At 48.7% G+C, this 23,861-nt stretch overlaps 1 protein-coding gene across 1 annotated transcript; it reads left to right on the top strand.

The window, feature by feature from the left end:
- Positions 1 to 972: 972 nt before the first annotated feature.
- Positions 973 to 23,536, top strand: Csrp1 (cysteine and glycine rich protein 1). The gene is made up of 6 exons (XM_008830295.2): positions 973 to 1,124; positions 11,510 to 11,622; positions 17,194 to 17,362; positions 18,882 to 19,011; positions 22,594 to 22,687; positions 23,113 to 23,536. Exons 2-6 carry the CDS (start codon positions 11,511 to 11,513, stop codon positions 23,187 to 23,189), a joined length of 582 nt encoding a protein of 193 aa, XP_008828517.1. The 5' UTR covers positions 973 to 1,124; position 11,510; the 3' UTR covers positions 23,190 to 23,536.
- The last annotated feature ends 325 nt before the right edge of the window (positions 23,537 to 23,861 follow it).

Genomic DNA, 23,861 nt, shown 5'->3' with positions numbered 1-23,861 from the left:
TAACATCAGTCCTCGATTCCCTTTGGGCTTAGAAATACAGCAAACAAGTCATAAAATTATACTAATTTTTTTAAAAAACCCCAACAAAATAGAAGGGTTTTCTTTGAGGATCTCATCCCTCCCTTGCCCCTCCTGTTTCTCGAACATAGTTGTTCTGGAGGATTCTTCGTGTAGTCCCAAAGAAAGTACCATGGAGCTGGCATATCCTTGGGGAAGAAAATGTAACCTTCAAGTCCAGCTCTGCTTTTTGCTCTTTCCTGGGCCACAGGAACAGCAGTAGGTCTTCACTGGGTTTCTGGGCAGGCAGCTCTGCAGAAATGGGAGCAGTGGGGCATTGATAACCACCCCAGCCAGAGGCAGCTTTCTGTGGCCAGAGTCTGTGTCTGTCATACTGAAAGGTAGAAGCACAAAAACAGGCCCATTTGGGGGACTGATGCTTCTGGGTTGGCAGGATGCTTTCTCATGGGTAGTACGAAGATGGGAGAAGCTGGAGGGGACAAGAACTGGGGCGGGAGTTAACCTTTATTGAGTGTCTGTCTTATGCTGGGTGCTGCTAAAGGCTCTTGGTCTTAGAAGATCTCCCACGACATCCTGGTGACATATTCTCCCTTTGGAGTTGAACTTGAAGCCAACCTGGTCTGTCTAGACCCAGAGGTCAGCTGGTACTCGAAGGGCAGGCCCACACTTGCCTTTCTTAGTCTAGTGTCCAAGATATGTCCCCTACATTCTGCCATAGGTATGCGCAAATTTAAAGACGCTCCCTCTTTTCCCTAGGGAGCCCAAGTTTATCTCAGGTCTGATCTCAGATTAGGTCTCCGCGGTCCCACCCGCCTAAGAGGGAAACCCAGAAAGTCTCCCAGCAAGTACAGGCCTTTGCAGGGAGGTGGCCCCTGGGCGCACAGTGGGGCTGCAGCTCGGGCAGCAGGGCTCCGGGTAAGGGCAGAGGGGGAGGGCGCCGGGTTCGGCGCGCGGTGACATCAGCCCTGCTGTGGTGCAGTGTGCAAAGCCTACTGGTTGGCGTGATGGGGGATACGCCTTCCCCAGCGGAACAAAACGGCGTGCAGGCGGGTGCAGTCTGCCACCGCTTTCGAGAGCGCCGTTGCCCGCCGCCCTGCAGCTGCCAGGTGAGTGCCAGCTGTCGCCCACCTGGGGTCCCCGCGGTGGCCGTTGCACACGCGCCTGGCACGCACCCCGCGCCTCTTGGGCTTTCCCGCCCCGCCGCCTGGCATGCACCCCGCGCCGCTTGCGCTTACCCGCCCCGCCGTTTCCCTGTCCCTTGCAAAGAAAGTTTGGAAGAAAAGTGACGCTTAGGGGGAAGGCCGGGAGAAGTGGCCGGTTAGCCTCGGCGTTGCTTCCCTTCCCAGTACGCTCTGGTTCCCTCCGGTCCCGGGGCTTCCTGGGCAGTTGGCTTCCGCATGCGCCTGACACAGGGCGACCCGACACCCCCCCCCACCGCCTGTAGGTCGGGCGGAACAATAGGCAATTCTGTGGGCCACTGACTCTCATTGTAAGGCAGTGGAAGGAGGGGCAGTTGGCTTCCGCATGCGCCTGACACAGGGCGACCCGACACCCCCCCCACCGCCTGTAGGTCGGGCGGAACAATAGGCAATTCTGTGGCATCCGTGCCACCCTTCCCCCACTTTTCTTTCCTTGGAGAAAGTGCCCGGGAGTGGGAGGGGGAAACATCTGGCTTGGTGGCTCCAGAGCACAGGTGTGAGTTTTCTTTTTCCTCACAGCACTACATGGAAGACATTACATGACCCCCTACCCCACCCCACAATCTTGGTGCTAGGTGGGGATTGGTTACTGAGACCTGAAAGAGCCGACAGTGACGGTTTTGGGGAAGCTGGGGAGCAGAAGGGCTCTGACAGTGAGAACATTTAGGCAAGTTGCAGTGTCACCCAACAAGCTGGCAGGTGTTTCATCGGAAGGGCCCAGGCCTGGGTACATTCTGTGTGTTCCTGGGCCTTTGCTGTTATGATTCAGTCAGGGTCCCAGCTACCTTGGAAGCAATGTGTGTGTCAGGACTTCCTTCTGCTTAGTTCTTCCATCATCCACTTACTCCCGCCTCTTGGAGTGAATGAGTGGACAAGCCCTCCCCATGCTGAAAGGGCATCACTGTCACAGGACATGGAGGGAGTCCACCCTGCTCTGGAGAGCATTTATCAGAAGTACCCTGGAATCTTGGTGAGAGCAAGCCTGAAAGGCAGGCAGGCTTGAGTTTTGACTCTTGGATTTATCACTAAATATACCTGTGATCTTGAACAAGCAACAACTTAGTTTCCTTCAGGGCCGGTACTTGAAGCATGTATTCACAGAACCCCCAGCACACATACTGAGGTCCTGCCTTCCTTGTACTTCAGGGTCTTTCCTTGCAGAAGCTAAGGAGCTGCAAGCAGCCTGTCACCTCAGAGCTGGGGACAGGTGCTGAGCTTCCTCTGTGCCTTCTGATTCTCTAGCCTGTCCCCTACTTAGGAAGCCAGGCCATTCTTTAGGAGAGAGCCAGTCCTGAACATTTCCTAGGCAGCTTTATCCCTCTCCTGTGGAGTCCAGCCTGGCACTGCAGAACCTCCCTTGAGGGACCCTTTGCCTTGGCAAGGATATCCGGGGTGGGAACAGCCAGACGGGAAAGGAAGTTTATCCTGCAGAGGGTGTGGTGTGGGCCTGAGAAGGGAGAGGGGAGAACTATCCCTAAGGACTCGATGCTAAGGAGGGTCTGGGAGGATGCTGGAGAGAATCTGAAGGGTAGGCCCTGAAGCACTGAGACCTGCTGACCTGCTTAAGATGTGAAAAACCGCCTCTAGTCTGTCCTGGCACCTGTCTTCCTGGTCCAGGTGTTCTTTTATGTAATTCACAGCCTCTGGAGCCAACCGGTCCTTACTGAGTCAGAGGTGCAGGCTGAGGGTAATGCGTGCACTTGATTGATGATAGGTAAACACCGAGTGACCGAAGTTGGGTTTGGTGGTGCATGTAGGTGGTGGCTGGAGGACAACAAGTTTGAGGCCAGCCTGGGTTCTGCCTCAAAAAAAAAAAAAAAAAAAAAAAAGCAACAATCAACAATCAAACACTGGGTAAGGTGAGGGGAAAGGCAGAGTTTCTATTCCCTATGTGTCTATGGTGGTGAAAACTATCTGAAAAAACTTTCTGGTGGGCTCCTGAGGTTTATGTATGTAAGTAGAGCTCATCATGAGAAACTGGCTGCCAGAAGCCTAAAGGAGGCATGCTTTTTTGAATTTTGAAATCCAAAGAAATACTAGTGACAAAAAGACCTTTTCCTCCAAATCAACTGTTTGCCATTATGCAGACATATTGGCAAATTCTTAGAGACACAAAATAGAGCACTAAGTGTTTGTATTGGCCTTTCCTTAAGATAATAGTATTCAAATACCCACATGTGCTGTGTGCCAGCCAGTACTAAATGCTACACCTATATTCCCTTGGACAATTTATGAGAAAGGGGTTGATGTGGCTGTTTTACAGAGGCTCAGAGGTGCTAAGGAACTTCCTTAAGCTCACAGCTGGTTCTGGTGGAGCTGATGTTCAAATGCGGGCTGGCTGTTCCTACTACCTGCTGTTTCTCTTTGCCCCTTCACATTTCCTCTTTCTGAGCTGATTGACTAAGGAAATGGTGGCCATTTGTGAAGACATTAGTTTTACAAGATGCTCTGTGGTAGAAGATATGAGCAGATACGGCTTTCATGGCTTTAGCATGGGTGGAGTCACCTCTATGTTTTCACTCTACTGAGTGACGGAGGGGACAGGGAGCCCTAGAAATCACTTCTCATATGCACACTCATCCTATCTGATACATGTTTGCATTTTGGGGTATGTTTTCAGGAAAGGAAAAAAAGAGAAAAACCTGAAAATGAGCCTGCAAGAGCCCCCCCCCCCCCCCACCAGCTGCTGCTCGAGGAGGGGGAGTTCTGAAGGGAGCCTGTCTGATGTTTCCAGTTGTCAGGAATTTATATGGTAATGACGTGGCTTAGACTACGCAGCTCCCCAGGAATTTGTCTGACGTGAGCGTTGAGTAATTTCCATGTATGGTAAAGTGTGTAAATAGGAGGCAGCTAGTGTTTCCAGACTCTGGCATTTCCAGTGCTTCCCAAAGGCCAGAAGGCAGCGTCAGACTCCTGCCCAGACAAACGAGGAAGAAACAGAAGGTTCTAAGCTGGAGCAGAGCCCAGCCAAGCAGTCAAGGAGGTCCCCACCCCAGGGGGGTCTGGGGTGTGTGGGATGGAGCTCCCTGAGACTCTAGCTGCAAGCAACATGTGTTTAAGGGCCTAAGGGCTCATTTGTTTTTATTTTGTAAAAATTGATCAGAATCGCTCAGACCTTTCTGTTCAACACACAAGACAACCAACTGATACCAACCACTCTCTTTCTAGACAAAATTCAATCTGATGAGGACCTAATTATAAGACTTCTTGTACTGGTTTTGAAATGCTTAAAAGAAGTCATAAGACTGAATGTAGCCCAGCAATAGAGTACACACCTAGTCCTGGATCCCCATTTTCACCTCCACTTGATATCAGGATAGGGAACTCTGCTATAAAAGGCATTAGGGATGTTGATGCAAAAGCACAGCTCTCACTTCAAAGGGGATAGGAGAGATGGTTTATATTGGAGCCAAATATGAGTGATCACAGCCCAGGAACACAGATTCAGGTTACTCCAAATTCTGTGTTTTGGATGTGGTAACAGTTTCATGAAGTTTACAGCAACAGAACAAAGAAAGCCATAAATCAAGACACTTCAAATACATAGTGGAGACAGCATCCTTAGCCCTTGGGTTGGTGGAAACTGATGATATGCTAAGTTAGTACATTCCAAAAGGTTTTTATCTGTTAGTCACAGGATATTGTCAAACACAGAGGTGAGCAAGGAATGGCTACTTAGGGGACTAAAGATAACCCATGGTAAATTGTAAATAGGCTCTGGACCTGGAACATTTCAAACTCCACAGTCATTGAAGTTCTGATCAGTTGATCAGCCTTGCAGAAGGTTCAGTTGAAGATGCAGGGTTTTTTTTTTTTTTCTGGAACTTACATTTACAGGGGACAAAAAGGGAAAGAAGAAGTAAAAGCATTACCCTTGTTAGCTCACAGTCCCATAAGGGTCCTGGGGCATGTGTTTGAAAGATTATGGGGGAGGGGCACGGGACAGTGTCCAACTCAGTGAGACCTCAGGGACTTGGGACCTGGAGTAATGACAGCTCAGTGACATTGGCTGACTTCTCAGAGATGAGCCACATGCAAGGTTCTAATGAATCATTTGGGGGACCTGTAAAACTGAGGTCAAGCTCACTCTGTTGGGCACTCTTTCCCTACCAGGGACCATTATCTTTAGAAGAGATCTATTTCTTGGACTCTCAGGTGTAACCTTCAAGATGCAGACTCTATGGGGCTCTGAACCAGCAGCTGCCCTCCCTGTTTCTGTCCTTGGATGTTCTCTGGGCTTGGGGGCTTGGAAGAAGAGACTGAGCTGCAGGGTTGGAAAGGATGATAGCACTCCTCTATACTTGGTGAATACCAAACAGCTCCTGAACAGCACATTTCAAACTAGATACACAGGTCTCTACCGCACCAAGAGGGTGGGGACTTAAGCCCTGAGCCCAACAGTTACTCTCTGGCCCTAGGGAACAAGGGATTATAGAATGGGAAAGCTGGGATTTTTCCACTGGAGAAAGAAGATGTGGGGTGGCTTGTCAGGTGCTTGATAAGAGGCCCTCCTTTGGGTATAGTGGCTGGCAGGATTATACATCCCTGGATAGTTCCTTAGGACTGAGAAACATAACCTGCTGAATCTGTCATCTCTGTCAACTTTCATGAGGTTTAGGATGGGCATGAGACTCTGTGCCCCATGTCCACTCTCCCCTTGGCTGCTGTAAGGGTCACTGTCTTTCTTCCTTTTAAGACTGAGGTTCTAGGTAAAGCTGTGAATGAGTCAACTAGTCAGAGCAGCAGACTTGAGCTGGTTGCTTATCTGAAGAGGCCAGTCCTTACCTTCTAGCTTCTAGCTAGCCCCAAGGATCCTGACATTTCAAGTAAACAGCTGATGGAATATGTCTAGCCATTCAGCAGAAAATTCAAACTTTATTCTCTGTTGAGATCCTCAAGACAGTTATGTAGGACAAACAACAATTCCCAATGGAAATGTAACTCTTGAATGAACCCATGGTGGACAATGTGTTTACAGAAGATGGTAGTGACTCCTCCTTTGTTGTTTGGTTTTGTTTTGAGGTAGTCTCATTGTAAAGCCCTAAGATACCTAGAGCTCTATGTAGCCAGGCTGGCCTTGAGTTCAATGGTAATTCTCCTGTCCCTGTTTCCTGAGTGTTGAGATTAAAGGCATGTGCCTTTGATCACCCAAAGCCGTACATATCAGAAAGCCTCATGTAAGACACGGTTCCTGTTCACAGTCTCAGGTATCCAGGAGGAACTGGGGACTAAGCCCCAAGGAAATAGCTGGACTGGTAGACCAGTCAGGAGTTCCTGGTCCCTACTTGGCATGTTGCTTCTCAAGTCTTGCTCTTTCCAGATATGGACCAGCCAGGAAGAAGGGTAGCCATCTGGCCCTACATCTTGCAGAATGGTATGATGGCCTGGCTGGGCCAGGTTATAGGTGGCAATGGGGGTGGGGGGTGGGGGCATGCCCTCTGTATTATGTCATGCCTTTTGTGCATTCTGGTTAAATCTTCAGGATATGGCTTGGGGAGTTGGTGTTCCATTTTAGGGATAAACAACTGAAGTTCAGAGTGGGAAATAACATGTCTCAAATTACTCAGCCAAAAAGGGACACATCTTCGCTATTTAACCCCAGCTCCAATTTCCTAAGCACTGGGAGTTTTCTTTGCACAACCTCCTACAGGTCTTCTGTCTCCTAGAACTGGGAAGGCAATTGAGAATGAACCACAGATCCATCTGAGCTCGCCACAGACTAAGAAACAGCTTTCCTTTTAAGGCAATCCAGCCTCCCCACAGCCATAATTTGGCTATTGGAAAGAAGGGGCTGGGCAGAAAGGAGATGGAGTGAGGAGCCAGCATCGCCTCACACTGAAAGGAGGTGACCAGGGCTCCTCCAGCTGGGACTCTTCTCCATACCAGGGTCCCTGAGGGGTCATCGTCTGGGCAGAGGGGACAGGTGATGCTTCCTGGCTATGGCACTGTCTCTGCTTTCCCTCCTGAGGCCTGGGGCCTCATCCCATTACTGTGCGTATGAGGTGAGGCCTCCAATCAGAGACCAGGCTCAGAGAACAGTCCAGACAAGGGGCACCCTGAGCAGATCTCCCCCACTGACAGGTCCTTGGGCTTCACCCATCTCTCCACCCATGTTCCTGATTCTCTGGGGCCCTGCTGGATGTAGGCCTCTGACACAGGGCCAGGGAGAACAAGGGGAGGCCTGTATGGAGCTGTGGGTCTTCCCCAGTAGGAGAAGGACTTTGTGTCTAAACAAAACACTGCTTGGAACTAGCTCCGCACCACGTGGTTAGGGGACTGTTCCTCCCTTAGCGGTGTCCCTAGGGACATGACTATGTCCCTTACTGCTTTAGGGGGATTGCAAAGGAAGAAAGCCCACCTCAAGGAACTGTATTCCCACCCCATGCAGCCACTCTTAAATATGTTAGGCCTACAGCTTGATGACTGGGGCCACAGAGGACAGAAAGGCATGCGCTGTTGTTAGACTCCACTTCTGTCTCCTATAACTGTGGTGTTGTGAGCACCTCTCTAAACCTGATTTTCCTTCTCTGTAAAGTGAGTATTTATTTTCCACCCTCAGAGGACAGCTACCTGAACAGAACCTGGGTTCCCAGAGCAAGGAAGAAGGGGAAACTAACTGATGGTTAGACAGATACTGATCTATGTGCTGCTGTTGTTGAATTGCCTTCATACCATGTGGTTTTGCAGGCCTGAGCCTTTGCTCGATAAGGGCAATTAGCTCCTGGAGTCCTCAGGACAAAAGGGGGCTGGAAGGGTAGAAGACATGAGAGACTTGGAGGGGAACTGGTTCTAGGAGCTGAGCACTCAAGCCCAACTTTACCTGAGCTGGCAGAGGTCACAGGTAGGTAGGTAAAGCCTGCCTGCATGTGGAATATGTGAGCCTGTGGGGCTGAGGTCCTCCCTGAACCTGCCTAGGGAAAAGTAGATATGTGCAGCAGGTAATAGTCTCTCCAGCTCCTCTGTGGGAGGACAGTGCACCCAGCCTCAGTCCTTGGCCTCACTTCAGCCTTTCCAGTTCTATGTGAAGGCATGGCCTGAGGCTTCCATCATGGCAGGCTGAGTGGGGCACTCTGGGGAGCTAACACAGGGCTAAATTGGCAGCCTCCTATTCAGGAGGTGAGAGGAACCAGCTGAGGTAAAGCTGAGGATCTGCTAGGCCAAGGGCAGAGTATGGTTGTGCTCTGGCAGGGACACCCTTGGTTTCTGGGCAGGAGAGTGCTCTATGGGAAAGCTGGGAGCTACTGGGTAGGGATGGATTAGGAAGTGGCAGACTCTCAGTCACTTTGAATACCTTCTATGTGGTTGTCAAGTAACTGGCTTAAAGAATAAAGGAAGTTTGTTGTTTTGTGTAACTAGAGTTCAAGACAGATTGAGCTGAGGTTTGGCTAAAGTTTGTGGCTTAATGATGTCATCAAAGATCAGTTTACTTATTCTCTCAGCTCTGTTTTAGACTGCCTGCTCTGTGACAACCCCAGAACCCCTTGCTCCTGTTTCTTGGGCTACGTAGGGAGACTAGGGAACTTGTTCCTAGGAAGCTCTTTCAGAAGACATGATACTTTTCCTCAAAGTCCCCATAAACTCCTTCTATCCCTTTGGGCTTGCATATAACCAAACAATAACCTTGTCTGACTAGGTTAGGCCCATGCCATGTGCCATGGCTACAAATGGGAATAGAGAACTTCACAGATGTTCTCATCCAGGAACAGCGTGGCTGCTGGGTGAAGGTGAGGCTACCAGGCAGGTAGGGGGGCAGGGAGAGGAGCAAGGATGAGAGGTGCCAAAGGGCTAGGGCACCTAAAGGGCATGCTCCACAACTTGGGGGTGGGTACGTGAAGGTAAGTAAGGCAGAGTGAGATGCAGCTAAAGACGGGCAAAGAGCCAGCTCCATCATTGTTCCTTCACCAAGAGGATGGGGATGGCACAGTAAGCAAAATGGAAAAGTCAGGTAGGACCAGAAGGTCGATAGGATGTGAGTTCAGGTGGCTCGTTTGCAAATGGATGCATGTGTGGGTAGAGGTACTCATCTGAAATTAGCTGCATGGGCTAGGCTCAGAAGAGAGGCAGGGCCTCAGATATGTGGGAGTCTTTGCATGGAGGTAACAGCAGGTAGGTAGGAATGCAGGAGACTGGGTCATCTACTTTTTCAATGATATATCTGTTGGGTGATTGAAAGAGGAGAGAAGCAGATCTCATCAGGTGAACAGTCTATGTCCCCCAAGTCCCTGTGGCATGGACCCTCTGTGCTGCTTTTTTGGTAAATCAGGTACATGTGATACCATGTCTTAGACTCTGACTTCTGTTTTACTAATTATTGAACACCTCTGATGTGCTAGGCCTGCGGCATGCCATATTTTCTCTAATCCCTAGAAACAATCTGTGAAGGAGCTTCTGTTTTCAAAATGCAAAAATCAAGGCTTGGAAAACCCAAGTACTTTGCCCAGAGTCACACAGCCAGTGAGTGGCAAGATCAAAATTGGACTAAACTGGGGCTGGAGAGATGGCTCAGTGGTTAAGAGCACTGGCTCTTGCAGAGGACCTAGGTTCAGTTCTCAGCACCCATATGGCAGCTAACAACCACATATAACTCAAATTTCAGGCTATCCAAAGCCCTCTTCTGACCTCCATGGGCATTGCATGACATGGGTGCATATACATACATATATAAAGTAAAAATAATAAATAAAATTTTTTTAAAAATTGGACTGAATTGCCAGGTGTGGTGGCATACACCTTTAAGCCCAGCACTTGGGAGGCAGAAGCAGTCAGATCTCTGTGAGTTCAAGGCCAGCCTGGTCTACATAGTGATTTGCAGGACAGCCCCACTACAGGAAGACCTTGTCTCCTAAAAAAAAAAAAAAAAAAAAAAAAAAAAGGACCGAACTGTTTGGCATCAGCATTGCAGCTCTAAACCAACACCTAGAACATCTCAAAGTTGGTCTAGGCCACTTGCTTTGAGTCACCTGGGATGTTTGTTATGTTTGTTTAAAACTCAGACTTCTAGGCTGGGCACAGTAGTGCATACCTTTCTTTAATCCCAGTACAGAGGCAAACAGTGCTACCAAAACTGGTTTTGCAGTGCTTGAGGACAGTGCCCTGGTGTTTATTTGTTTTTATTTGTTTGTTTGTTTGAGACAGGATCTTACTATGCAACCTTGGCTGACCTCAGACTCTTGCTATGTAGACCAGACTGGCTTTGGAAGTTACAGAGATCTGCCTGCCTCTGCTTCCCAAGTGCTAGGATGAAAGGTGTGTACCACCATGCCCAGCCTCTTGTGTTGTTTTAAGCCTTTTGTTTTTGTTTTGTTGAGGCAAGGTCTCAGATAGCCTAGACTGGCTTCAAACTCACCTTGTAGCTGAGGAGAACTTTGAACCTACAATCCTCCTGCTTCCACCATCAGAGTGCTGGGATTGCAGGCTTGTACCACCCACCAGACCCAGCATGGTTTTTTGTTTGTTTGCTTGTTTGTTTGTTTGTTTGTTGTTGTTTTTGAGGCAAAGTCTCTCACTATGTAGCTCAGGCTGAGTCAAACTTGGCATCCTCCTGTCTCAGCCTCATGAGTTGTTGGCATTACAGGCATGCATTACCATGCCTGACTTAAATCCTTTTTTGTCAACTGTATCATATTCAAGAGAGTATACAATACCCATGTATATAATTCAGAGAACCATTATAAAGGGAGCTCCCATGGGTCAAGCAGATCATTGCCAGGGTCTCAGCAGCCTCCCAATGATCCCATCTTACCCTGTTCCTTTCTCCATCTTAGAAGTTACGCCTCTGAGACCATGGTTTGTGATGTTTCTTCCCTCACTTTTCTGGCATACTTTTCTTCAACTCATATGTTCATCCCTTGACAATACAAGTTCTGCCTACTTGTGAACTTTACACAGATTTACAAACTCGGGTTGATCTGCGTGTTAGCATCCTTCTCTGCACTGGACTCTGGTGACACCTACAACCAGCTGGCTCACTTGCATTGCTCCTGCATTCTTTGTAAAGATGCTCTTTAGCATCTTGTAGAGTACCAAGCACAGGGCTCCTAGTAGAGTACCCAGCAGCTCCCCAGTAAATAAGGTGGAATGGGAAGAAGATGACACCCCCCCAAGTAGCAGCTGGAAGATGGTGTTGAGAACAATCCAGAAGTAATCCATCAGGCCTGGCCATCCTATAGGAGGCCTCCCCTCCCTTTGTTTTTTGCTCCTCAGCCTCTGCCTAGTACTTTTCTGTCGTGGGCAGTTTGTGTTTGCTTCTCCCTGTGTGTGGACCTAATTTCTATTTCTGTGTTCTTTTTCAGAATGCCAAACTGGGGAGGAGGCAAGAAATGTGGAGTGTGCCAGAAGACAGTCTATTTTGCTGAGGAGGTCCAGTGTGAGGGCCACAGCTTCCATAAATCCTGCTTCTTGTGCAGTGAGTACCATCCAGGCCTGCTGTTGCTGCCAGGGGACCAGGACAGGCTTGCCCCCACAGGCTCAGCCTGTCAACACCCCAGGGAACTGCTCCCATGGGATGTAAACAGCTTGACATTTGGCTAGAGCGCAGCTGGGGAGGGAAACACTTAAGGACCTCTTTGTTCCCTTCCGAAGCTGCTCTTTGAGGGGTGAACTGGCCAGCCCTGGGGAGGAGGGTAGTAAGGGGGGTGAGGGGTGGTAGTGGCTAAGAGCCAAGCTGGAAAGACTCCCTTAGGAAAACTTTCCACTCTCTTTTCCTCCCTGTCACTGTCCTTCATTTCAGAGAAAGATACTTTCAACTCCAAGTCTCATTACCCTTCAAATCCAAGTTGTACCCTGTTAGGAAGCAAAGGAGGCCCCAAGCCTATGGTTAGGGTCAGTGAAAAGGAAGATTAGACTCTCTCTTGCTCAGACCCTTCTCAGCAGTGTGTCCACTTAGCCTTGGAGGAGAGGGAGAAAGGGCTCAAAGTTCATTGCTTTCTACTCCTAATGATCCAGTGTGAGAGCTGTTCCAGCACCTGCCTGAAGGAGTAGGGAACACAGCAACTGAGAGAGGTAGCTCTACCCAGGGACCTTGCCTCTCTGATGCTGCCTTGGCTGGTACCTAACCTAGGTGATGTGTGCAGAAAGTGGTGACTTGGAGAAACTTTCCTTCAAATTCCTAAATTATTGACTCATTGTGATCTGAGCAGAAGTCTGCATTAGAGAAAGAGGCCACTAGCAGCTGTGTTTCCTGGAGGGTAGGCTGAGTGGGAGGCAGCAGGATGCCTTGGTTAGGCCCGTTTTCAGAGCCAGTCTGATCAGGGCTGGAGTTGCAATTCATTTTCTATTTTTGGTATGATGATGGACAAGTTTCTCAAATTCTCCCTTCTGGAATTTTCTCGTTAATACTGCATGGGGTTGTTGTGAGACTTGAAATGACTGATAGTTTGTAAAACAAATGAAGCACTTACAAATAGTTGTAAATGTTCAATAAACACATACTCATTGCTAAGGGCTCTGCAGAAAGAAGGTGGGAAACCCAAAAGAGCTCACAAGGGTTGAAGTTTTAGTCCATCTGGGAGATCAAGGAATGAGGTCCTGTCCATCCTGCTCCATGAGATCAGCCAGGAGACCAATGCTCCTTTGCTCCCAGGTGGTTTGTTCTCGAGTGGGATCCAGGTGGGCCAGGTACTGCTTGCTCACCTGATAGTCACATCTCTACCTGTTGCTGGGCAGGCCAGTCTGAAACTACCCAACATAGGGCAGCAGGGTCCCCACACTACCCAGCATGCCTGGAGTGACAGCCCAGGGTTCATGTGATGAATGAGGAGATGACAAACTTCTGTGAGCTCTGCTGGCTTCCAGCCTGCCATAAACAGCTTCATCTGGTCATCAGCTGATCATCACTTAGGGATTTTTCAAGCTGTTCTTTTCTCAGAGAGAGTAAGAGAGGAGCTGGTGCTGGTTGGGAAGGGGGTCCAGGCTGCTGGGTCTGAATGGCCCCTCTCTGCTCACAAATGTTGCTTAATCACTGACTAAAAGGGAGCAGCTGTGCCCAAGCTCCTACTGCAATCCTGCTGTGGAGGGCTAGCTGCTGGTCAGGCATGGATGGAGGTCAGGAATTCAGGGGGTAGCATAGGAAGGAAGGAACAGGGCTTGGGCAGGGTGTGAGTGGGTGTCAGGGATTAGAAGCAGCTGCAGAAAATCAGACTGAAGAGCTCAGTGGCTGGGGCTGTTATGTAACTGCCACCCTAGGGAATGGTTGTATGTGTCTGTGGGGTCTTGGGCCTGTGCAGTTCCCGGTGTCAGAGCTCTGAGTGGATCCATAGCACTGTACTGTCAGGTGCTCTGAGGCATCATGCCCACTAGCTTATTCCTCGCATCTAGAGCAGGGCTAGCACGTGGTGAGATCTCGCCAGGGACTTGGTTAGGAATGGAAGGAGCATCATTTCCAACCCTTTCATGCAACTGGGTGATCGATATGTCTAGTCTGAATTCAAAGAATTTTCCCTCATCAGAAAGGGAGAGGCCAGGCCTGGGGTCATTTGTGGGCTGGGGCCTGGGATAGGCTGGGGCTCGGGATAGGTCCTCAAAAGAAGGTCTGGTCATTCTGATCCTTGGCTGTGGATTCAACTCAGCTCCTTACTCATATTCGCTTCTCTGAGGGTCTAGGATAGGCTTGAGGAAGCTGGGAGGGCCTTATAGGTAAAGTCTTTCTGGGCTTGACCTGGGGCAGAGAGGACAGCAGGACCAGCATCCTTACCCCCACCCCCTCACCTCCCACCCTGCCCTTATCAGTGCAGTAGGGTAGCCACTTCCCATTAGCAGTCAAGTGGGTGATATGCCCAGCTGGAGTTCAGGCCTGATAGGAAAGTGCAGCTTTGGCCTGAAGCCTGCCCTGAGGTGGTGTGCCCATCTCTGAGCAGTAAGCAGTTATCTCTTGGGACAAGATGGGCTGAGCAGCCATTCTGTGGATAAGAAAGGCCTGTCTGTCATAACCATGTACTGGTAGCCAATGCAACTGAAGCCTACAGGTTGATCCTGGGCTATTCTCCAGGGTTTGTGAGCACGGGGGAAACTTGCAGAAGACTTGCATTCACTCTGACCCTCAGGCTGCAACTTTGTCAGTTTTCACCTTCTGGCCTCACTTGCTTGGCCTATCCTAAAGGAGCTATGGCTTTACTCAAATCAGGACTGGGAATCAGAGCTGGGATCTGCCTGACCCTGCTTCTAGAAAACTATAGGACCTTGAACTTAAAAAAAAATTATTATTTTTATTTTATGTGTATGAGTGTATTGCCTGAATGTATGTGAGTGCACCTGTGTCGTGCAATGCCGCGGAGGTCAGAGAGGGTTTCAGATTCCCCTGGAACTGGAGTTAAGGATGGTTCGTAGCCACCATGTAGGTGCTGGGAATCAAATCCAGGTCCTCTGCAAGAGCAGTCAGTGCTCTTAACTGCTGAGCCACTCTCCAGCCCTGACCTTGAACTTTTTTTATGGACTTTGGTTTTCCTTCCAGAAGCAGAGAGAGTCATTCTCCATTTTCAGGTGTGGTGAGGAAGCTGCCTCTTTCCTATAATTCCAAAGAGCATTACAAAACCCCACTGAACCAGGTAGCATCTGGAAATACTTTTCCAGCAGGTACACTAACTATTCTAGTTTTTTGTTTTGTTGTTTTTGTTTTGCTTAACATGATTTAATAGAAATTTATTCAGGTCTTTCTTGAATAAGAGATATATTCAAAATTTCCCTTATTATCAGTTGGTAGAGGGCTATGGAGGTTGTAGAAGGTAGGCTACTGTATGTAGGACTGCAGCTCTGAGAGAAACAAGGCAGAGCAGAAAGGAGTAGGGAGATCTGGACCAGCATAGCAAGGGAGCCATCTGTAGGGTGTCAGTCTGTCTCAGGAGTCAAATTCCTGGACCTTTCGTTGGAGACCTTGTTTCCAAATTAGGTTTTCCAAATTAGGTTTTGTTTCCCCCTAACCACTCTTATCTTTGTTTTCTGCCTTCACTCTGTCTTAGAAATCCGGTTCAATTTAGGTTTAAGGGAAAGAGTTCCAGGCTAGGCTAGTTCCTCTCTTCCTGCCCTAGAAGGGAATGCTGGAGGCCTTGGCCTCTGCTTCCCTCTTCCCAGAGCCAAGCCCCAGGGGACGTGGTGGGAGGGTCCATATTTGGGTGGCTCAGAGTGCTGGAATGAGGTGGAGATCTCAAGTGCAGAACAAGAGGGTCCTTATTTAGTTTGAAGTCCCCAACCAGGGGCTCAGAGGAGCTGGCGGAGGGTTGGACCCTTTAAAGGCAAGTTACTAAGAGACTTGGCCTCTTCAGTGGTGTCTGTGGACTTTTGGCCTCAGAGGGTGGTGTTTTAGGATGTAGTCCAACTGCGCACATTGACCTCCAACATTTTTGAAGATTCATAGAACTAATTAGGCCTCCAGGATGAAACCTAAAGAGGTTGAGGGAAGCTGCGTCTCTTGGGAGGAATAGGAGGATGGGTGCATGTTCTCTTTCTCTCTCTCTCTCTCTCTCTCTCTCTCTCTCTCTCTGGTACCAACTGTGTATAATACTCATAAGGAGCAGCCAACATTTATTACGCACCTGTTATACACAGGGTACTGTGCTAAGTGTGTCACATCTAAGATCTCACTAGATTTTCTGAGCTACCTTTTAGAGCAGATGTGATTATACATGGGGACACTGATCTTGGAAAGGCAAAACTAGTTTGTTTCAGCCATAAAACTGGAAAGGAGAGGCGGGATGGAATTCCAGGCTTTCAACATGTCGATGCTGGAGAGCTAGCAATAACAGGAAGATGTATGTGGCTTGAAGGTTTTCTAGCTCACCCCATCCCAGTTCTCTCCTCTCCTGTGACTCTAGTGCCCAACCTCATTTCTCCCTGTGACACAGTGATTTCTGAGACTAGAAACTGCAAATCCATGTGATTGCCATGACATACCTCTCATTTCAAAGTCCACCTCTGCTGAGCACCTATGTTCCACTCTTCTTCAGGGTGTGTCATTTCACCTGCATACCCACCACTCCTGACTCCCTCCCACCAGCATGCCCTGATTCTCTTTTAAAGCCACTACTTTGAAGGCAGGAAAACCCTGCCCTTCTTCCTTCCCTTGTTTCCTCTCCTGTTGGGACATGTGATTTCTCTATTAAAGGCAGAGTGAAGGGGCTGGAGAGATGGCTCCATGGTTAAGAGCACTGGCTGCTCTTTCAGAGAACCTGGCTTCAGCTCCCAGGATCCATATTACAACCATCTGTATGTAACTCCAGTTCCAGGAGATCTGTCACACTTTCCTGGCCTCTGCAGGCACCAGGTATACACATGGTGCACATACATACATGCAGACAGGCAAAACACTCATATACCTAAAATAAAAAATAAATCTTTACAAAAAACCCAGAATTGGCGGGGGGAGGGGAGGAAGAGCTGGAGAGATGGCTTAGAGGTTAAGAGCACTGGCTGCTCTTCCAGAGGACCCATGTTCACGTCCCAGCATCCACATGGTGGCCAACTACTGCCCATAACTCTAGTTCCAGGGGATTCCATGCCCTCTTCTGACTCCACGGGCATTTCATGACACAGGTACACTTACATAGATGCAGGCAAAATAAGTAACTAAATAATAATAAAATTAAGTGCTGAAGAACTTCATTTGGTAGCCTGTGGCTTAGAGTCAGCCTAGGCTGTTGCCTCTGAACCTTGGGTGCAAGTTTCCCCCATGCTTACAAACCCTGGAGAATAGCCCAGGATCAACCTGTAGGCTTCAGTTGCATTGACTACCTTTTGGAAGGTACCAGGGTCCAGAGGTCTGAGGGAAACACCTGCAGAGCCTTGGTCACCAGGAGTCAGACATGCAGATTCCAACCCTCTATCTTCCAGCTCATTGGCTATCCTGCTGGCTTCCTTTTCTGCACCAGTCGCAAAAGACCAGGATGGCATGTGTGCAAAGTGCCTAGAGAGCTGCAGCTGCTGGAGCTTTGTAGGGAGCAAGTGCTCACTTCAACTGCATCTCACCATTCCCCTGTCTCCTCCACAGTGGTCTGCAAGAAGAATCTGGACAGCACCACTGTGGCCGTGCATGGAGAGGAGATCTATTGCAAGTCTTGTTACGGCAAGAAGTATGGCCCGAAAGGCTATGGCTATGGGCAGGGCGCAGGCACACTAAGTACAGACAAAGGAGAGTCTCTGGGCATCAAGCATGAGGAGTGAGTATAAAATTCCCTTTACCTTTTCCTGAGTTCTCTGCCCCTGCTCCTGGACACATTTGAACCACTTTTGGTTAAGTTGTGGGAGGCTCAGAAAGCCACTGTTTTAAAAGGGAGCGATGCCTAGTGGCCCACCCCTGTAGTCCTGGCAGTAGGGAGGCTGAGCCTGGAACATCAAGAATTCAAGGTCAATCTGGGCTACAGATTGAGACTGTGTATCAAGAAACCAAAATCAGGCTGGAGAAATGGCTCAGTTGGTAAAAGTCTCTGCCATAGAAACAAGTGGACCCAAGTTCAATGCCCAGCACCCATGTAAGAGCTGGACACTGGCAATGTGCACCTGTAATTCCCCAGGGTGCTGGGGAGTAGAGACAGGTGGATGGATCTCTGAGATTTGCTGGCCAGCCAGGCTAACTGAATTGGCAAGTTCCAGGGTCAGTGAGAGACTTTGTCTCAAAATTAAGGTGGAGGGGCTGGAGAGATGGCTCCATGGTTAAGAGCACTGGCTGGTCTTGCAGAGGACTTGGGTTCAATTCCCAGCATCCTCTTGGTAGCTAACAGATGTGTATAACTCCACTTCCAGAGGATCTGATGCCCTCTTCAGGCCTCTGTGGGCATTACACAACACTGGTACAATTACATATATGCAGGCAAAACATTCATACACATAAAAATAGAAATTAAAAGAAAATTTTAAAATTAAAATGGAGAGTGATTGAGGAAGATGATGTTAGCCTCTGGCCTACACATGTATGAGCACGCATGTCCACATAGATATTAATATGAACACATACACATATATGCACAAGCAAAAAGAAAAAAGTGAACAAATGATAAAAGTAAATGAAGGGAAGTCATAAAGTAGCCCTTTGTGTCAGGCTATTGAGGCAGCTGAGATCCAGGGGGAAATGCAGCACAGAGTGTGCACCCTGTGTTTTTACAAGTGTCAGAGCTAGGAGGGGCCCCAGGAGTTAGTTCAATTTCCTCATTTTATAGCTGAAAACCCATCTGTCACCCCTGCTAAGGGGAAGTCATTCCTTGCCTGAGACATGCCACAGTGTGTCATTGGGTCCCCCTACCCCAACCCTAGGTATCTCTTGCCTTTGACCTGCTGGTAAAGGGTGGCCATTGGCTCTCAGCCCAGACAATGTCTCAGCTCTGGGGGTGCAGGAGATGGAAATGATGATGAGTTATCAAATTGTAGCCCAGGTCATTGCCCCAGTGAGAATGATTTGTCAGCAAATTTCTCCTGGAAAGAATCTAAAAATAGACGAGCTGCAGAAATGAGGGGCTGAGGAGGGGATTCTTAGAAACGAGGTGTTAAGTGATTCTGGGGTTTTAACTAGGTGATGAGGGAAATATGTTTTAATATTATGCTGAGTCTTGGGATCCCAGAGGCCCTGGTGGCCCTAGCTTTGGTGGCTCTGTCTGGGAGAGCTGCCCCAGGCCCTGGCCAGAGGTGAGAGGGCTCTGCCTTTATCATTAAAAGTCATCTCACCACACATCTTTCTGCATGTAGAGCCCCTGGCCACAGGCCCACCACCAACCCTAATGCGTCCAAGTTTGCCCAGAAGATTGGTGGCTCTGAGCGCTGCCCTCGATGTAGCCAGGCAGTCTATGCTGCGGAGAAAGTGATTGGTGCTGGGAAGGTAAGATGCTGCTGGGCACAAAGGGGAGGTGAGGGCATTCCTTTCTGAAATGTGAATTACAGGGCTTTGGGAGTGATGCTAGCTCCACTCAGGGCAACCTGAGCACTAGGCTTTAACTCCTTCTCTTCCAGAGGTAGACTAACTTTTGCCCCTTTGGGGTACTTGTCCTAAGCCCCAAGGAGCTCCCCTAGCCCAGGAACAGTAATCCATCCATAGTGCTGCAGGTTGTCTCTCAGCAGTTCATTGGGAGTTGCTAAGATCTGTCTGTACTTACTCTAGAGCTGAGGACCAGACACTAAGGATACATGGATGGGTTTTGGAGGACTCACCCCCTAAAATATTGCTGGGTTTTGTAGGAGTGTGTCTCTCTCTGGGAAGAATATTCATAGTTTTCATCAGATTTTCAAAAGGATTTGTGATTCCAGAAATGTGTATTCCTAAAATACACATTTTGTTTCATGGGGTGTGTATACCCAGAAACCCACCCATGTAAGTCCAAGGCAAAGGTTTTCCAAGTTCAGGGCCCGTCTGCCTCCTGGAAGGCTTTTTCACATTGTTTGTATTCTGTTTGTATTTCACATTGTTTGGTATTCTGATAGTAGCCCCTCACCCTCAGTCAGCAGTACCTAGTAAGAATCACCCCATGGGCCTATGGTTCAGATAGCTCATTGAGCACATCCTCCATTCAGGCCTTGCTGGAGAAAAGCAGAGAGCTCTTGCCCTGGAACTTCATAGTGTTACACTAGCCATCAGCAAACCATAGAACAGGTACCTTCAAGCTATGTGACCATAGAGGACTTCTGGATCCTCACCTGAGGGCCTGGGCTGGAGGAGTGATTTGGCCCATGATCACACAGCAAACCAGCTGGGCTACTGGGCCTAGAGCCCTTGGCCAGCTCGCTTTGACCTGGGACATGGGTTTGAAGGCTTTCTGGTCTTAAGGAATGGGGTCAGGGGGAATGGGAACTAACACTTAGGCCAAGTCTGGACCATAGTAGCCTTTCAACCCTCAGTCACAGGTGCCAATGAGAATTATTATCTTCATCTTATAGATGAGAAACTGAGAATCAGCAGGAGTGAACGATTTTCCCAAATCTTCCTGCTAGAAAGTGAACTAAGAGCCCATGCTAGGTTTGTCTGGCTTGGAAGTCTTGACTTTTACTACTGTTGTCTTTACTCCAGGCCACTTAACCCCTCTGAAAGATAGGAAAGTGTTGTTATCCGAGCATGGCAATGAATTACCTGGGCCCTAGGCAACCCACTTGAATTTGGTTTTGCTATTTACTGCACAGGTGCCAGTCCAACCTTCCTAAGCTTCAGTTCTGCGTCTGTAAAGTAGGCTGGGAGAGTGGAGGTTTAAAGTGAAACCATGACAGTACCTGATAAACAGGTAGTTTTAATATTAAACGAGGTAATGAATGTATAGTGCGTAATGTGGGCCCTTGAAAGACATGTAAACAGGGGCTGGAAAGATGGCTCAGTGGTTAAGAGCATTGGCTGCTCTTGCAGAGGACCCAGGTTCGATTCCCAGCACGCACATGGTGGCTAACAGCCATCTGTTTTACTCCAGTTCCAGGAACTTTGATACCCTCTTGTGATCTCCGTAGACATTGCACAACATGGGTGCACTTATATACATGCAGGATATATACTCATACACATAAAATAAAAATAAGTAAATTTTTAAAAATTTATTTTTATTTTATGTGTATAAGTGTTATGCCTATGTGTGTATAAGTGCACCTGGGTCATGCAGTGCCCTTGGTGGACAGAAGAGGGCATCGGATTTCCTGGAACTGGAGTTAGGGATGGTTGTTAGCTGCCATATGGTACTGGAATTCGAACCTGGATCTTCTGAAAGAACAGCCAGTGCTCTTATCTGCTGAGCCATCTCTTCAGACCCGAGTAAAATATTTTTTTTAAAAATCAAATGAAAACAGTCATTGCCATACATGCTTGTAATCCCAGCACTGTGTACTCCCAGATCAAACCCCCAAAAGAAAAAAGAAAGCAGTAACTGAAAAGAAGCAAAAGACATTAATATTATCAAAGAAATACCCAGGTCCCTCTTTCCACTACATAGGGTATAAGGTAAAGTTAAGGTTGTACTAAGGGATAGGATAAGAGAATTTTGAGTAGGAAAAGGAAGTGAGAAGCTCCGCCCCCCTCTTTTGCCTGGGACAGAAAAAGAAGCATTAAGGAGCAGAGAGTGCCTTTAGGTGTTGGGTGAGCGAGCAAAGACACTGGGCTCATTTAGGGGTGGCTAGGAAGTACAAGATGGGTGGTAGCCTGGATGTGACTCAGTTGTTTTCCAGCTTGGAGAGTTGGTGTAGCAGCCTCTGCTTTATAGAGATGGCTGCACAGAGCATTGAGGGAGGACTCAGTCGGCCGGGTCCAACAGCCAGAAAGTCAGAAGGGCCTCAGGTTCTTTTCTTACTTTCCAGTCTGTACACTAATGGCTATGCTGAGGAAGTCACTGTCCTTAAATGGAGTTGTTTTGTCCCAGATGAGTGCTGCCAGCCTCTTGCTTTTCCTGGGTTTAGCAGAGCTTGTCTGTATATCACCTCAGCCTGTTCACCTGTTGCTGATGGGAGCTGGCCGTCGGGTTGTATTGTCTGTGCTGTGTTGCTGGGTGAAAGAGTGTGTGTGTGTGCACGCACACGCGTGCCATGCACAAACCTGAGTCCCACCTCTCTCTCTCTCTCTCTCTCTCTCTCTCTCTCTCTCTTCTCTCCTCTCTCTCTCTCTTCTCTCCTCTCTCTCTCTCTTCTCTCTCTTCTCTCTCTCTCTGAAGCTCTTTTGCTCTGTACTGCCTTAGGGCACCTATTGGAATCACAAAGGGCTTTCTGTGGCCTCTGGAGATGCTCTTTCCTGTTGACTTCAGTGCACTGCAGACAGACACAGTCTGCTTCCATAATCATAAAACATTGACTTGCTTCCTCTGTGCCCAGCACTCAAGCACTTGACACTAATGAAGTCATTTAATGCTGACAGCTACAAAGTAGATAAGGCCATACCACTCTTTGAGAGCTGATAGCCTTTGGGTAAATGAGGCACAAAGTTCTACAACTTCAGAGGCTGGATTGGTCCATGAAAATCCCAAAGATAAATGCCTGCTGTGTGGCTGTGTACTGTGATATTTCAATATCACATCCTCACATCCATTCTGCAAGATAAACAGGTCTCCAGGGGAGGACATTAGGGAGACTGCTCAAGTAGCATGTGGCAATGCAAGGATGGGTCCAGAGCCCTTATCCATACCAATTCCACAGGCAAAATGTGTGTGGAGAAGGCTTACCTGGCAGCCTGTGGGGGTTGCAGCTGCCTGGGAGGAATTTTACTCTCCTGTGGTGTAGCTGGTGTCACTAGCCAGGGAGTCATTGTGATTGTTCATTGCTGTACACCACTGGTGTATGCTTGGTCACTGTTCTACTCCATCCGCAGTAGGACCATATTATCCCAGCTGCCCCATTTCCCCCAGCTGACTTGCAAAGTACCTATCCACAATGGCAAGGTCATAGCAGGCTGGGTAAAGCACCCTAGTCACTGGCAGCAACATTAACTGTTTCCTTCCTTACCCAGTCCTGGCATAAGTCCTGCTTCCGATGTGCCAAATGTGGAAAAGGCCTTGAGTCAACCACCCTGGCAGACAAGGATGGTGAAATCTACTGCAAAGGTAGGTAGTTCTGTTTCTCACTGAAATCAGAAGATTGGAGCTGGGAGGGAGACCAAGCAGCTGTGCCATTGTTGAATGGACCAATTCCTGGCCTTTCTGTCCAAGAGCCAGAACATCTTCATGTCACAGACCAGAGGGAAGATGCAACATGACTGGAGTCAGATGGCAACATAGGGCAGAGACAAGGGTAGAGCCTGTGATCCTAATGCCCTGTCCAGTGTTTTTCATTAGGTGATGCCCCTTCCTTTATTGAAGTGGCAGGGACATGGGTCTAGAGTGGATCTAAGAATCTGCTCACTATTGAGCCTGGGGGTTCAGTGGAGGGGGGCACTGGGAGTCTTTTCTGTAGAGACCAGACACCAGGAGTGGCAGGAGGAGCTGCTATGGAGACAGGAACACATCCTTACCCTCTCTTTTGTCTGCAGGATGTTATGCTAAAAACTTCGGACCCAAGGGTTTTGGCTTCGGACAAGGAGCTGGGGCCTTGGTCCACTCAGAGTGAGGCTACTGCTGCCTGTGCACCCAGTCTACTCCTGTGCTTTTCATCACCAGTCCCTTCCCAGCAGCCTTGGACACCTCTAGGATTCTCCCACTCAGCACTAATGACTTGGACTTGGGCATCTGGCTTCCTTTGGTTTGGGGTCTGCCTGAGCTCCTACCCCACTAAGGGCCTCCCCTTGCCTGACATCTGATACCACCACCAGTAGGACACATCTGTCTAGTCACTCCTTTAGGGAGACCAAACCCCCCTCCCCATGCCTCACCCCACAGAGCTGTTCTTAGGCTGAATGTTTACCATCAACTGACCAGGACAACTGAGTTCATGTCTTAGAGTCCAGAGGAGCAAAATAGCAGTTCAGAAGGAAGGAAGGAAGCAGGACCAGGATGGAGTCAGGAAAGCCTGTGATATATTGGATCCCACAGAGTCTCCTCTAGGAAAGAGGATGGGCTTCTTGGTGCCCTCAGAATAAATCTGAGGAGTCTCAGTTTGGGAGTTCCCCATGGGGGACAGAGAGGTGTGCAGACAGGATCTTGAGCCATAGGTAGGAGTTCTTTCTCTGGCCTCTTGCCTTTGAATGTGGACCTGGTATCTTCCCAAGCCTGGAGGTTGCCTAATCTCCTTAGGCATCAAGTTTCCTGATTGATTGGGGGGGGGGGGGGGGTCCTATTAAAA

The sequence above is a fragment of the Nannospalax galili genome, unplaced genomic scaffold (assembly GCF_000622305.1).
Source record: "Nannospalax galili isolate Female #2095 unplaced genomic scaffold, S.galili_v1.0 scaffold113, whole genome shotgun sequence".
In the NCBI taxonomy this organism is placed as follows: Eukaryota; Metazoa; Chordata; class Mammalia; order Rodentia; family Spalacidae; genus Nannospalax; species Nannospalax galili.
The sequence above is the reverse complement of the archived record's forward strand: the minus strand, read 5'-3'. Positions and strand labels throughout refer to the sequence as shown.